Source organism: Haliaeetus albicilla, chromosome 3, assembly GCF_947461875.1.
Source record: "Haliaeetus albicilla chromosome 3, bHalAlb1.1, whole genome shotgun sequence".
NCBI lineage: Eukaryota > Metazoa > Chordata > Aves > Accipitriformes > Accipitridae > Haliaeetus > Haliaeetus albicilla.
In genome coordinates this window covers 20,307,209-20,322,793 of record NC_091485.1, presented here as the reverse complement: position 1 = coordinate 20,322,793, position 15,585 = coordinate 20,307,209, and the positions used below count along the sequence as shown (strand labels likewise).

Sequence of the window (15,585 nt, the reverse complement as noted above, 5' to 3'; positions counted from 1 at the left end):
CCAACCCTCCCCAAAACCCCCCAAAAAACAAACAAAAAAACCCCCCAAAACCCCAAAACACCCCCCAACCCCCCCCCAAAGCCCCCCAAACAACCCCCCCCAAAAAAACCAACCCCCCCCCCCCCCAAAAAACCAACAACAAAAAAAGTGTACATATTGATAAGATCCCCCTAAGCCTTCTCTTCTCCAGGCTGAGCAGTCCCAGCTCTCCCAGACTTTCCTCATAGAAGAGATGCTCCAGTCCCTTCATCATCTTTGTGGCCATTCCTGGACTCACTCCAGCATGTCCATGTGTCTCTTATAATGGGGAGCCCAGAACTCTACCCAGCACTCCAGCTGTGGCCTCACAAGGGCTGAGCAGAGGGGAAGGATCACCTCCCTCGACCTGCTGGCAACACTCCTCCTAATGCAGCCCAGGATACCATTGGCCTTTACTGCAAGGGCACATTGCTACCTCACAGTCAACCTGGTGTTCACCAGGACCTCCAGGGCCTTTTCTGCAAAGCCACTCTCCATCCAGAGAGACCTCAGCATGTACTGGTGCCTGGGGTTGTTCCTCCCCAGGTGCAGGACTTTGCACTTGTTGAACTTCAGGAGGTTCCTGCCAGTCCCTTTCTCCAGCCTATTAAGGCCCCTCTGGATTGCAGCATGACCTGCTGGCCCATCAGCCACTCCTCGCAGTTTTGTGTCATTAGCAAACTTGCTGAGGGTACACCCTGCTCCACCATCCAGATCATTAATGAAGATGTTAAACAGGACTGGACCCAGTATGGACCCCTGAGGTACACAACCAGTTATCGGCCTCCAACTATGCATTGCTGATCAGTGTCTTCTGGGCCCAGCCATTCAGCCAGCTGTCAACCCACCCACCTCACTGTCTGCTCATTCAGCCCATACTCCATCAGCTTCTCTATGAGAATCTTATGGGAGAACATGTGAAAAGCCTTACTGAAATCTAGGTAGACTATATCCACTGCTCTCCCTTGTCTATCAAGTCAGTCACTTCATCACAGCAGGTGTATCCTAAGGTATCCTAAGTTACTGAATAGTCATGTATTTTTAGTAAATAACTGAAAATTCTGGTAGTATACTAAGATGAAAAGCTCCAGATCTTTCCATTTACCAAGATAAATACTCAATTTATACAGGAAAGTTAATTTTCTTAACTTGCAGTTCATACAGAAGAAAAACAAGGATGAAAAAATAATTTGTAGACTTTGCAAATTTTTTACCTGTTTTCCTGTGCAGAACCACAACCTTCTGCGTTTTTACCATCTTCTTCTTTAAAGTACTGGCCACTACTGGATGGATTAGCAAAAGTTGATATGAAAGGCCCCAGAGACTGAAAAGCAGCTTGGCGGACCTAGTGGAAAGGGTCCAAGGTGAAAAAAAATTTTATTTTTATATATATATAAATTTTGCTGTCCTATAAAACATAAACTCCTCCTACTAGGAATTGGAAGGATTATAAGCCTAATGAGGAAAGCAACAGCAGAGGCTCTTGTCTGGAAAGAGACAGCCAGCTGTATACATAAAGTGCTAAGTAAAAAAAAAAATTAAGAAAAAGCAGAGTAAAAACAGTTAAATCATGGGTAACTAAGTTGACAGGCCTATTCCCCACAACCAAAGAAATCACAATTATTTAGATAGTAGAAGCAGGTAAATTTGAAAGCTCAGTTGAGAATTTTAACAACTTGAAAGAAAAAAAATTACGTGCAGTGAACAGATATTTCACTACCATGACACTACTTTAAGTTTGACTGATTATAAGCTCTGCATTTCTTTCCCTTTCCTATTTGGCTATGTTGTTCATTTGCTCCTCCTTTCTCCTATTATTTATTCTCCCCTTCTCAACAATTATCCTATCTACCTCCATTTTTATTATTTGATTAATTCAGCTGGGCAACAACTTGCACGACTTTCCAGGATCCAAGAGCTAATGCTCCCGTCCAAAATATCTACTTTTGGCTCTTGGAAGTAGTCTGCTCAATAACAAACTTAACAAGGTTTAGAGTAGATCTTCAAGACAAAACACAAAAACCAACCAAACAAAAACACCCACACAAAAAAACACCCAAACCAAACCAAACGAACTCAAAACCAACAGCAAACACCACCACACCACTTGAGTATCCCACTCCCTCCCCCCAAAAAAGGAGGTGGCAGTAGGGAACCTGAAGAAATAAACACAAATCACATCTAATTTTCCATTTTGTTAATGATTTTCAGCAATGTTAAGTCACAGGTAGTTCTGTAGCTAAGAAAAGCTATCCTATTAACACAGTTTTTCTTACATGCTGCAGTGAAAGTGCGAGGGATTCTCTACACCCACTGACAAACTAAGCAGTCTAAGAAGAATTTTGATTGAGGTGCACAAAACAAGTTATGTTATCTATACCTATGGGGAGAAGTTGTATATGGAATATCGCAGTAAAATCCTTTAAATATGACAGCTATTCAAGAAATAAAAAGCAATTCTTACCCATCGTGAAGGATCACTAATCAAATTAATAAAAAGGGTTGACAATTTTGTCCTCCGGACTTCCTGTGATGTTGCACAAGAAACTGCCATGAAGCATTCAGCACAGGCTTTCCTAACTCCCCACACATTATCAGAGCAGAGCTGGAAAAACCTCGGCAGCTGTTAGGAACATAGTGAGTAAGTCTGCAAGTCTTAACAGGCAGTACTTGTTTCAAAGCAAGTTCTTTTTTCACATTCATTTCCTTCACCTAGTTCTCTGATATCATATTCAGATGCATTAGTTGAACATTTGCAAGACAAAGAACACACATTCAGTAGCACCACCCTTCTAATCAGTTGCTCTCATGTTACTTATGAATACCGATAAGGAAAATTCACCTGTCTGAAGAACAGCAAGAAAGTACTAACTTTCTAACCTGATTTATATTCAACCCCCCACACACCAAAAAACCCAACTCCAAAAACATCCCCAAGCCCAGAAAACCTATCATAAGATAAAACCTCATCTATACACCATTCTTTTAAAGCAGATAACATTGAAAGGAGCAAAACCGAAGAATACTGGTGCATTAACATTTTACCTATCAGAGACCACTTCAGATTTTTGTAAGATTCTCACCGAAATGCAAAGGAAGAGCATCTTGAGAAAGAAAGAAAAGCTTTCTTTTCCACCTAAACTTCTCATTGTTATGTTTACCAATCTCTGTCACCGCCTACCATACAAAGCAGAACTTCAACTACATAGAGGAATAAGGGAATGAGAGAAACATTGCATTTGGTGCAAGAGAAAATAGGTTTGAACAAAGCAGTGACTTTACTAATGAAACTGAAGCATTTTGAAGTTGCTTAGGTGCTCGGGTTTCTTTGAAACAGTAATGGTAAGGATGAAACAGTGGACAGAGTGCAGGTGAGGCAGTCAAAGACATGCACATCATCGCGTAGCTGCCTTTGCTTGCAACAGGCAGATGCAAATAATACAATGACTGTTGCTACAGCTCTGTTCTCAATTATTGACGTTCAGCTGTACCTACTTTCTGCAGCAAAGTTTTCTGGACTTTGCTTCCGATTAAAAAAAGCATTTATGTTACAAAATGAAGTTTCATCTAAAGCCATTCAGCTTTTTGCCCCTCTCCCTGCTTCTCCCCCCGCCCCCTTTTTTTTTAATAATCCAAAGAGCAAAAAATGACATTTTCTGTTATGGAAAGAGATGCCCAACCATCCAGCCACATGTTATTGCTTTCACATAAAATAACAACCCCTTTTTTATTTCATAGTCTAACTGCACCCTCTACAAAGTTTTAATCCAAATTCATGATATATATCAGTAAGAGCGCATTTGTGTGAGAGAAATCAATTTACATCCCCAATCAAGAAACATGGGATGCAAGTCTGTGCAATGATACTTCACTATCAAATTGCTTGAATCACACAGTACCTAGGGAAAAATGCAGCAAATGCTGTAAGAATGTAAGAAATGCCCTGAGGGTCACACTAGGCCTACCTGTCCCAACACCACATCTGCAAAAGGCTGCAGAGCCTCTTGTTGAAGCCATGCCTGCATTTACACTCTCTCCATAGAAGCCCCTTGTTAATTTCTGGCACTGATTCATCAACCTCTTCTGGCTCTCAACAAGTTTACTGTCCATACCCACAAGAAGAGAAAGCTTGACGAAAGATCCCAGCAACTGTCAGGCTGGTTTCTGCTTCCTAGCCCTGTCATGTCTCCAAGCCTAGCAACATCCACCAGCTCCCTGGACATGCCAGGTGAATGGGGGGCACTGTTATGGATCCTCTGCTCACTGCTCCATCCAGTTCCCTGCTTCTCCATTTTGAATTTGTATCTCTTCCCTTTACTTAATTTGTTATTGCCCATTTATTTTCTCTGCATTTCTTCCTCCTTCCCTCCTTCCCAGGAGGGCTGTGAGGCTTTGTTAGAGCCAGGGAAACTGACTTTAAAAGATTAAACCAATGAACAGCAGCATTAAGTGATGCCGCTTAAAGAAACCACATAAACCTTGCCACTTCTAGTGGCCTATTCCCGCCACTCCTCTTGTATCTGCAATCTCTTGTTGCATTTATGGACATTAGAAGACATATTCCTGCCTACTTCTTGCCTAACGTATTTTTGAAGTTGTAAATACTCTCTGCCTCCACAGCCCAGGTATTTTCTTCAGTCTGGTTTAAGCCCCATTCCCAGCTCTACAATTGAGTACCCCTGTCCTGGTTTCAGCTGGGATAGTTAATTGTCTTCCTAGTAGCTGGTACAGTGCTATGTTTTGGGTTCAGTATGAGAAGAATGTTGATAACACTGATGTCTTCAGTTGTTGCTAAGTAGTGTTTAGTCTCAAGTCAAGGATTTTTCAGCTTCTCCTGCCCAGCCAGCGAGAAAGCTGGAGGGGCACAAGAAGTTGGCACAGGACACAGCCAGGACAGCTGACCCAAACTGGCCAACGGGGTATTCCATACCATGGGACATCCCATCTAGTATAGGAACTGGGGGGAGTGGGGGATCATCGCTTGGGGACTAACTGGGTGTCGATCGGTGGGTGGTAAGCAATTGCACTGCGCATCATTTGTACATTCCAATCCTTTTATTATTGCTGTTGTTATTTTATTAGTGTTATCATTACTAGTTTCTTCTTTTCTCTTCTATTAAACCATTCTTATCTCAACCCACGAGTTTTACTTCTTTTCCCAATTTTCTCCCCCATCCCACTGGGTGGGGGGGAAGCAAGTGAGCAGCTGCGTGGTGCTTAGTTGCTGGCTGGGGTTAAACCACTACAACCCCTTAGCTCTAGACTGTGTGACCTGGCAAGTAAGAGTTCTGTATTCATAGTAACGGTCTTCAACATTTTGTAAACACCAGTCATAATCTCATGTCAGCAAAACTGCAGCATCACAGCTTTTTTTAGTCTCTCTTTACTAAGGGAATGTAGTAATTTTAATTTCTAATAATTTTAGCTGCCCTTCTCTGTACCTTGTCCAGCTCCACTACTGACTTGTATTAAAAAGAAAAATCCTTTAAGAAATGGCTTACCAGCATTTCTTCAGTAGCTTGCTGCCCAACCACACTGCAGATATCTCCAAAATTGGCTGCACATACCTTGCAGACAAAAATGCAAGAAATAACCACTAAGACCATAGTTTTAATGCAACTAATGAAATCAAAGAAAAAAAATAAACAGCTTTTAAAACCATAAAAACAGGTTTTGGTGCAGACTCAATACCAGCTACTTCCCCATTCCAACAGTTCCCATGGTTTAAAAAAATTTAAAAATTATTTTCTCCCTTTCGAAGCTTCATTAGCCTTTTTTAATCACAAAAGAACTATCCCAGAACTTAAGTGAAAGGAAAGGAGGATAAAACACATTCAAAGTGCTGTCAAACAAGCAGTTGTCAAGGAAAATAACCTATGCAATGGCAGGGTGAAACCAAAACAAAGCCTCAGCACCTAAACACCATGATGGAGTACTGGTTTATTTCATCTTAATGAGCATCTTTAATTCCATCTACACAGAGAGATACGAGCTGAGGTGGCTGATGCTGTATCAGTTACAGTTTGTTCACATTTTCATGGCTACCTACACAATCATACGGACAAGCAGATTCTTTCTTTGTTTCTGATAATAAAGGTAGGGACTCTGGAAAAAAACTCAGGGTCAAATACAAAACCTGTGGAAATGTGAGCTACAAAGAAACCCCATAGCTTTCACCTATACGTGTCACAAATGACATCTAGCAGGAAAAACTCATTTAGTCAAATGCAAGTTCCAAGTTCATGACACTCCTTTTACAGATAATCCAGACCAGATGCTGATAATTCATACCTTACGAACATGAAACATTCTGCAGTCACAGCACATCTCACAAAACCTAGGAAGAACAAGTCTTTCCGTGATGTCCTTTCCCACCATGGACGCCATTTTGCACATTATCTAATGACAAGACAGACACTAATTAGGGATGCTTGCACAACACACAATTCTGTGTCAGTTAAGCAGAGGCTTTATTGAAAATTGTGGAAAATGTTGGAAAAAAACCCATATTTTGAATTGAAAAGGTTTGGCTGCTTCTGCAAAAAGCTTTTTTTCTTTTTACCCTCCCCCTGTCATGATGTAACACAGCTGTAGAAGACATTGGTCTTTCACCAAACTAAATCAAATTCCTAACTAATGGAGATAACCGAACTCTCAGAAATTACTCTCATATCTTACCAAACAGGCTCACAAAAATAAAAAAAACCCCACAAACAAGTAGAAGATTCTTTCACTATTCCAATACTTAATGAATAAATATATATTTACAAATAACAGAAAATTATTGACAATTAATATGCTTAAGTGACTTCTACAACTTCTGGATGATTTAAAAATTACAACACTCCGTATTCCATGTATGCAACTCCCTAACATAAAATTAGTGAAAAAGCATATCATACCAACGAAAGTGACAGCTTTTCCCTCTAACTGCTCTTTCATTCTGATTTTTTCTAAGAGTTTCAAAAGAAGGTAATCTAAAAGAATTTTATGTTTAACTTTCCTAATCACATCAGTAGAGCTATTTAAATTTATTTTCCTATAACAACAAATTATTATTTTTCTAACCTCTAGGGGGTCGGTGAGCTACAGAAACCTTTGTGAAGTTTCAGTATCTTCAAAACAATGAAGATGGGTAAAACAGTTCTGCTTTAAATTTTATTCCCTTATGTATCTGTAAGGTTCTTCAAGAAAGTACTAGAAATTTGGTGCGAAATGCAATAGCACCCAGCCTGCTTATTGTTTACGAGTCCAGCTACATTATGAAAGTAAAATATTAAATGAGGTCTCTCTCAAGCAAAAAGAAAAAATTTTAAAAAATTAATAAAAAAAAATCACCCAGCAAAAAGCATCAACATAAATTGCAAGAATTCAAGGGTAACATAAGGGTATAAATCCGCCATTTCTCCTTTATAAATTAACTTATTACTTTGCTTACTATTTTAATTCAATACATAATAATTTTTAATAATTGAGGTTGTATGTAATGCAAAAAAGAAAACCACCAACGAACTATGAGTTAATCAACTCATATGCTTATTATTTTGTCTAACGAAACAAAACAAAATCAATAAAGAGAATAGACATACAGCAAAACCCAACAGAATTCAAGCATTAAAGATTTTTCACTGATGGAAGTTTTCTACATATGCAATTTAAACTTCCATAAAGCAAACAAACCTGAAAAAAACTAAAAAGTCAACAATAGCAGATACCTTAGGAGTCAATAAAATTAATCCCCTGAACTGTCTTGTCCAGCTGCGTTTTTCTTTACAGCATATATAAGCCATTGAATTTAAATCTAACCTTGACTTGAGTGTAACACAGCATGGGAAAAGTTACAGATTAATTATGGATAGCAATATAATTTTTTCTTTTTAATACCACATGGATGTGCAACTTGGAAACACACTACCATCACTGTAATACCAAGCATTCAAGCAAACTTTATACTACGTGGTTTGGTATTGCTGTTACTTACAGCCACGGCTTCCGTCTTCACATCATCATTGCTGTCTGGAGCTGTCAGATCTATCAGAACAGGGCATACCTTGGTCTCCACATCGTATCTCTCTATGAGTTCTTGCTCCAACAGAACTAACAATGCTGCCTGACTTGTTTTTCTTACCTATTGTAAAAAGACAAATATTGAACAAAGGAATTCAAAGAGACTTTTTTGGTTTTTCATTTAAATGTATGTCCTGTATTTTGGAAGCTGTACCTACATACTGCCACACACCTATATTAATTGCACTCAGCAAGTGGACAAGCGCTCCAAAAGCACTTTTGCAAACACTTCACATTTGAAACAAACTATGTCTGAACTCAAGAACACCTGCATTGTAAACTAAGGCAATGCTATTATAAAAGTGTCCACCTACACGCTTCCCAAAACACAGGATAGCAATATCAAAAAAAGTAGTCCTAGCAAAGCTCATGCAATACATAAAGGAAAGCAGCATAGCTAATTGGGAGTAACGAAGTTCTAAGGAATGTGAATTTTATTAAACAAATCTCTTTTTCTGAGATTAACAAGTTTGGCTCACAATGAATAACTGCATTTATTTTGAATGTATTATAAATTCTGAGACACAATTTTGCTTAGTCCCATCAAAAAAAAAAAAAAAAAAGACTGTATAAGATAACCATTAATAATTGACTTCATACATGGCTAACCCCTGTCTCTTAAAAAAAGTAATTTCACCAGAAGAGAAAACACATGCAGCAAAAGACTATACACTGCAATGCAGTGATTTTGAAAACACCTTTGAGATCTTTGTTTCGGAGCAAACCAGCCAAATTAACTACAGAGTATCAACAGAGGTTAAGATGATGAAAAGAATCGCTGAATCTGCTACCAAGAGAATATCAAGCAGAAGTATGATTGTTGTATTATACATGAATTAGCAAAATAACTACTAAGAAAAATCAGTTAAGGTACCTATTTTTAATAATGGAAAATCTGGAAAGGGCAAGGAAAAAAGTAACAAATTCAGAGGCCTAAAATACTTAAAATAATCCATCACCTAGGATTAGGCTCGTCTGAAATGATGTGGAGAAGCCTAAAGAAAGCTTTAGGCAAGCTAACTCATACACGCAGAGAAATAAACCACACAAGTTCAATCCAAAAGCTTTACTGGATCAATACACAAATAACTGGTCATGAAGGTACATAAAGGTGTTAAAAAAATTGAATTATACCAGGGAGTCAGTTCTTCGTGACTACTGTTCCTTTTTGCCAGAATTTAAATTATGTAATCTTATCAAAATGATTGTTTGATTTTGTCCATAAGAACACAACACCAGATAAAGGGCCCCAAATCAGAACAGATCACATTAGGTGAAAAAATGTTGGAAATTTTCTTCAATTAAAGTTCAGAGTGCCATGCATTTCATGTCTATTAAAAATCTTTTTACCCTGAAATACTACACACTTGTATGATGCTAAATTATTTAAATTTAACATCACACCAGGTATATTCAACTAACTAATAAACTATTTGTAAAAGACACTTACCTGGTTATTCTGGTCTGCGAGGTATCGTACCACAATAGGCAGTAAGTATTTGGAAAAAGCATATGGGATTGAAGGTCTGTTTTCTTGACAGAACATAGCAATATGAGGCACCTGTTCCATCAGTTCTGCCCGCACTGTTGGCTCTGTCAGGGTCAAAATAAAACCAAAAAAGACACAACAAATGTTTACAAGCATACTGCCAGATACTGCCAGAATAAGCTTTTTACATTTCTGTACATACAAAGTATGTTCTCAAGTGTTCATGTCAGCAAGTTTATGTCAGGTTTCATTTTGACAAGCACCATCATCTTTTTACAAAACCAGGTACAAGTACACTCTGTAGTGCTAAACTACTAAAAAGATGGGTCCCACATTCTCAGTAAAAAAAACCAATAAGAGGTATAAGAGAGCAAGCCACCAAATATTATGAGTATCAGAACCTGTCTGAACTCCCTACAAGCATCACCTACTTCAAAGAAAACTGCTAAGCTGAAAGTCAACCCAAAATTGATACCACTATGAGAAGAAACAAACTGAGGGGGACTCCTGGCTACAGCCTCTCATGCGGTAAAGAACCCACCCAGCAGGACAATCAGCCATAACCACAGATGCTCTTCTTCACGCTTTGCTTTTTAAGACTACTGCTATTTTCATCAGATGGAAAACGTCCTGCACCTTTCCAGTTGCTTCTGTTAAACCTTTCGTGCATGTTTTTCAAAGTTGGTGACTATTTAAAAAATACTCCATTCATTTTTTAAATTCAGGAACTGTGCACTGCTTTAATGAATCATAATCCCTGCAGAACATGCATATCTATTTGAGGGATGAGAGGAAAAGCAAGACAAGAAATACAAGCATGGATTAAATTCCAACTACTAAAAAAAACCAGCTTCAGTTTAAGAAGTAGGTCATTATCACATGCCTGATAGTCCACTTGTCCACAGAAAAAAAACAAAACATAATTTCAGAACTAAGTATTTCTATCCTTTCATAATTTGCTGCCATCTGTGGTTACCATTAGAGAACTGATTACCTATACAAACATATAACAAAAACTCATCAATTACTCTCAAGTTACAGTATTCGATTTACAATGTTTTAAGTAATAGGATGTATACTGTTCACAGGATATGCATGCCTTACTAAATTTTTACCTATGAATTGGTTCAGGTAAAACTTAATGGTATGACCAGAACCACCTTCCCTGGAATACTTGGAATTAACATGATACATTAAAAATACAACCTTTTGTTAAATAGAAGCATGTAACTTGCATTTGTATTTTACATGGCCAATGCATGGAGCACTTGGCTTTCTTGAACACTGGTTCCAAGCGATAACTTAGGCCTGAATAAACCAAAACAAAGTTAAAGCAAGTACCATGCTCTGGGCAGTCTTTTCTTCACTGAGGACAATGAGAACAGGAGAGATCATAGGGCACAAAGTAATCAAATGCCTATGGGCTCCATTTCTTTGATTATAGACTTAAATTACTTTTCCTACAGAAAAACATACCAAAATCCTCTGTAAAGCTTGTGAATTGCTGACAAAGTTTCAAAATGCAAAATGAAATCCCAGATAAATCAATACTGAATAGGTTTGCTGTTCATGACAATAAAGAAAAAAAGTCTTCCAAGCTGCTCTGTTTCTCTTCCCAAAACATTAACAGGAACACACAGGACAAAAGCCTTTTTATTTAAACTTCAAATGTTCTGAAACATGCGCTGGTTGAACTCCATAAGCAATAGACACATCCTGAAGTTTGTATTGAAGAAGTGCAATCCTGAAGAACACTACTCAAACTATGTGCAAGTTTTAACAGACTTGAATTAATGAAAATGAACAGATAACAAAAGGCTAAATTCTAGTTTGGTGAACACTATGTCTGTAGCACTGAACATGACAGTTGACCACAATAAGCACCTGTAAATAGGACAAATGTAATAGTTAAAGAGATCATTAATTCTGAAAACTAAATTCTACATACCTTATTAATGCAGAGGAAGGAAATACTATTTCTTGCAATTTTTCTAAAAAAACGTAGTCAGAGAATAAAAAGTTACAATCCTCAGTCTAAGTTTCTAATTTCAGTCTAACTTTCTATTGGGAGCTTGCAGCACCTCCTACTATTAAAGTTGCCTTGTACTTCCTATCACAGTAACTCATCTTTTGCTTCCTTATAAAAATTTGCCAAAGCAGTCCTTAGAACTGGAGATAGGATAAGCTGCAATTCTTCATTAGGATGAGGTTTTCTCAGGAAAAACAAAACAACAAAATTTCAACCAAAGTAAATCAGCTGTTTTCAAGACTAAGGTTGGCAAACCCATTTGTTTTCTTCCAAGAAAACTGACAAGGCCTAGCTTCTTCACTTCTGGAAGAGGGGCTTGAAATGTGCCAGAGAAAGGAGTCCTTTTATATCTCAACACATTTTTTCCATCTGTGTGAAAACCTGCCCAAAGGTGGTTGAGCTAAGAGGCCTTGACAACACCCTCTATTTCCACCTGCCCAGCAGCCGACAGAGCACAGCAACTACAGGTTGAAGAGTCCTTCCTTGCAGAGTACGTTTTAAGATGGAGAAAGCCATCATCACTGCAGACTGTACACAGCCCCTCTCCCAAGAGCAACTCTTTTGAAAAGGCTGCAGATGGGAAACAGAGCAGAACGAGGAACCATCAGGCTGGGCAAGGAGGGACAGAGGGCTGACAGGTGAGTGACAAGGAGATAAGACTGGCAACTAAAGGGAAGGGAGACTGGAACTTGCTGGACAAGAAACTGGAACCACAGCCCAGTGCCAGAGCTGGAGGGACTCACTCCCACCTCTCCCATAAGGCTGCTATTTCAAGACATGCCCAGGACATGATCTAAGGGTACAAGAGGCTTATGTCACAACACTTATCACTAGGATCTCATTCTTACTTCTTAGGACTCCTGTCTCATTTCTTGCAACAGATAGATGACTTGGAGTGGGGGGTAGGGCAGATGGGACAGAGCAAGGCAGAGGGCAGGGAGAGTGAGGAAGATAAATTTGGCTGAGACTGCATGTTTGGCAGCAGTGCTTCTTAAGTTGTTTCTGAATTTTCTTCGGGCAGTTCCCACCCTCCCAAACCCAAAACTTGCGGCTTCCATTATGCCAATGCAACTGTTTGTGCAGACAGACAAGCCATATCAAAGAACTGATATGGCTGACGCAGCTTTTGCCCCACCACAGCAGCATGATTAAGCAGCAAGAACTGGCACTTAGATTGGTTTGCCTGTGCAATCACACACTTCCCTCAAGTAGCAGAACTATCAGATGATGGAAGCAAGCAATGGCAAAGGAGGGCAGTAGGATGGCTTACTGTGATACTACTGTCATGGTTTAACCCCAGCCGGTAACCAAGTACCAGGCAAGCCACTCACATGCTTCCCCCGCACCCAGTGGGATGGGGAAGAGAATCAGGGGGAAAAAAAAAAAAAAAAAAAGTAGTAAAATTTGTGGGTTGAGATAAGAACAATTTAATAGGACAGAAAGGAAGAAAATAATAACAACAACAATAAAATGACAACAATAAAATAATTGGAATATACAAAACAAGTGATGCACAATGCAATTGTTTACCACTTGCCTACCAATGCCCAGTTAGTTCCCAAGCAGCAATCCCCTCCCAGGCCAACTCCCCCCAGTTTATATACTGGACATGATGTCACATGGTCTGGAATACCCCTTTGGCCAGTTTGGGTCAGCTGTCCTGGCTGTGTCCCCTCCTGACTTCTTGTGCCCCTCCAGCCTTCTTGCTGGCTGGGCACTAGAAGCTGAAAAAACTTTGACTTAGTATAAACACTATTTAGCAACAACTGAAAACATCAGTGTGTTATCAACATTCTTCTCATACTGAACCCAAAACATAACACTATATCAGCTACTAGAAAGAAAACTGACTCTATCCCAGCTGAAACCAGGACAATTACCTTCAAAACAGGGTGAAAGAAGCAAAATGCTGAGAAACCCGATTTGTTCCTTTGCCTATCGTGAAGCTGTGCAAAATGCTCAAGCGAGACTCTTCACAGAGTAATTGCACACTGCTCATTTGATTGCAATCCGAACTCTGTGTCTTCACTGCTGAAGAAACACCACCACTGCCATCAAAGCCAACAAGAGCTCTGTATTAAGCATATCAAGAACTATGTATAAAGCTTTGGACACTAGGCACTCAAAACGGGCAGACTGTTTTGACTTCGATACCTCTACAGTTTGCCCACCCACTGGTAAAGTAATGTCAACACTCTCTTTCCCCAAACTGACTAGGTTTGCTGTGAAACTCAATTCATAAATTTCTTTATGAAACACTCCAGTAAGAGAGCAGCGAGTACCAAAACCGTAAGATCCCTTCTTCAGAACAGGGTTTGTCTATTATACAGCACTTAAGAGAGTGGCCACACCACCTGACAATATTGAAGAGCTGCTCATGTAAAGTGAGTCCCCTTCTTCCTGAGCTACCAAGTAAGCCCTGGCTTTGTGAGGAACACAGATGAGATGATGCAATTGAAGATTTGAAAAATTCATGCCCAGGAATGAATGAGAACTGTAAAGTCACCTTAGTTCTTACATTCCCTAACTTTTAAGTTACATGACTCCGTGATCTTAGTAAGGTCAATTCAAAACAAACCAGCACTGTGTATGTAACTGGCTGTGAAATGCAACATGGTAATTCACAATCAAAAAGGCATTTGTGCTGTTCTGGGGAATTACTGCTGCTATGCAAGAACCTGAACCTTAAGCTTACTGATTTAGATAAGAGCTCAATTCTTCCAAATGCTGAAGCATATATTCTAGTGTGTACTGAATAGAGCCTCAACCTGCAGGTCTGATGGGGTTACAGTAGAGCTTTTTTTTGCATTATGTTTCCTAAAGACCCAAGCAACAATGCAAAAAATTTCCACTAAAGATACAGCACAGCACTTTCTCATTCACTTCATCCATTCCTCAGCTTTGTCTTTAGCTTAGACAGGTGGCAGCTCCAAATACAGATTCCAGCAGGCTTCAATACATGACAGTGTCTGCCATTTCAGTTTAAACTTTTCTGTTGTTTATAACCAAATTTATGGTTTTCTCATTACCACCATGAATGGAGTATGACAGTATCAGTTAAAATTATTACATGCAGCTTCTTAAAGCATAAGCTCATCCAGCTGGGGAATACATCCATGTATTTTTTTGCACTGTACAATACAGTCAGGACCAGGCTTTCACACAGTATAAACAAAATCTGGGTGGAGAATTTTGCTTCACATTAAGACTGAAAGTTTCTATTTTAGGCACTCTGGAAAATCACTGTGTACAATTAGGTTCTCCATAATATTTGCTTGGAACAGAATTTTCTGTTTGGCAGAGGAAACATTTTTAAATGCTGCTCTTTTCAAACTATCTCCTTAACGCATAGACTTGTACCTTCAAGTAGAAGGCTACTAGAAAAAAGCTGCAACTTGTCAAAACAAAAAAATTTGGAAAGAAGTATTAATATAAAAAAATTAGATCTCGGAAGCAAACTCATACTTGTTTTTGTCATTCATTAGCTCTGCATTCTATCAGGTCTTGTGTATTCTCTAGATACAGAATTAGACTGAATTGAGTTTTAGAAATGAAGCAAAACTAAAAGAATGACAGAAGAAAGCGAAAAAAGACTGCCATTTCTTCTGTTTGTGAAATAACATTGAAAAGAAGTTGCCAGAATGACACAGTTCTACCTCTCTTGATTGCCAGACCACATGAAACTGGCAATATATTCCAACCAGCATCTCCAGAACCTGAGCAGACTTTGATCTGCACACACCAACCTTCAGTTTTAGCTATTTCACAAATCACCATTTAAATCAACATCCCAAACTGACTCCAAAATCACAGAAGTAATTAACTGTTCCTTACTCACCCATGAAAAAAAATTTAAATTTCCCCTAGAATTTGACACCATCTCTCATGTAAGCAAAGTGCCAACATACTCATCTAGCTACTCCTAGCACATACACTTAGCTTTCCTACATAAATGTGTAATGTTTATTTCACCCATGCTGAG

General features: G+C 38.9%; 1 protein-coding gene across 18 annotated transcripts in view; it reads right to left on the bottom strand.

The window, feature by feature from the left end:
* Window positions 1-15,585, bottom strand: part of PPP4R1 (protein phosphatase 4 regulatory subunit 1) — an 84,026-nt gene that overhangs the window by 22,997 nt on the left and 45,444 nt on the right. For all 18 annotated transcript variants that reach the window (XM_069778990.1, XM_069778985.1, XM_069778987.1 and 15 more), the window contains 6 exons: window positions 9,536-9,678; window positions 8,000-8,146; window positions 6,310-6,417; window positions 5,520-5,585; window positions 2,483-2,641; window positions 1,233-1,363 (listed from right to left, as the gene is read on the bottom strand). In XM_069778990.1, the coding sequence (XP_069635091.1) occupies window positions 1,233-1,363; window positions 2,483-2,641; window positions 5,520-5,585; window positions 6,310-6,417; window positions 8,000-8,146; window positions 9,536-9,678 (754 nt within the window). The remainder of the gene's footprint in view (window positions 1-1,232; window positions 1,364-2,482; window positions 2,642-5,519; window positions 5,586-6,309; window positions 6,418-7,999; window positions 8,147-9,535; window positions 9,679-15,585) is intronic.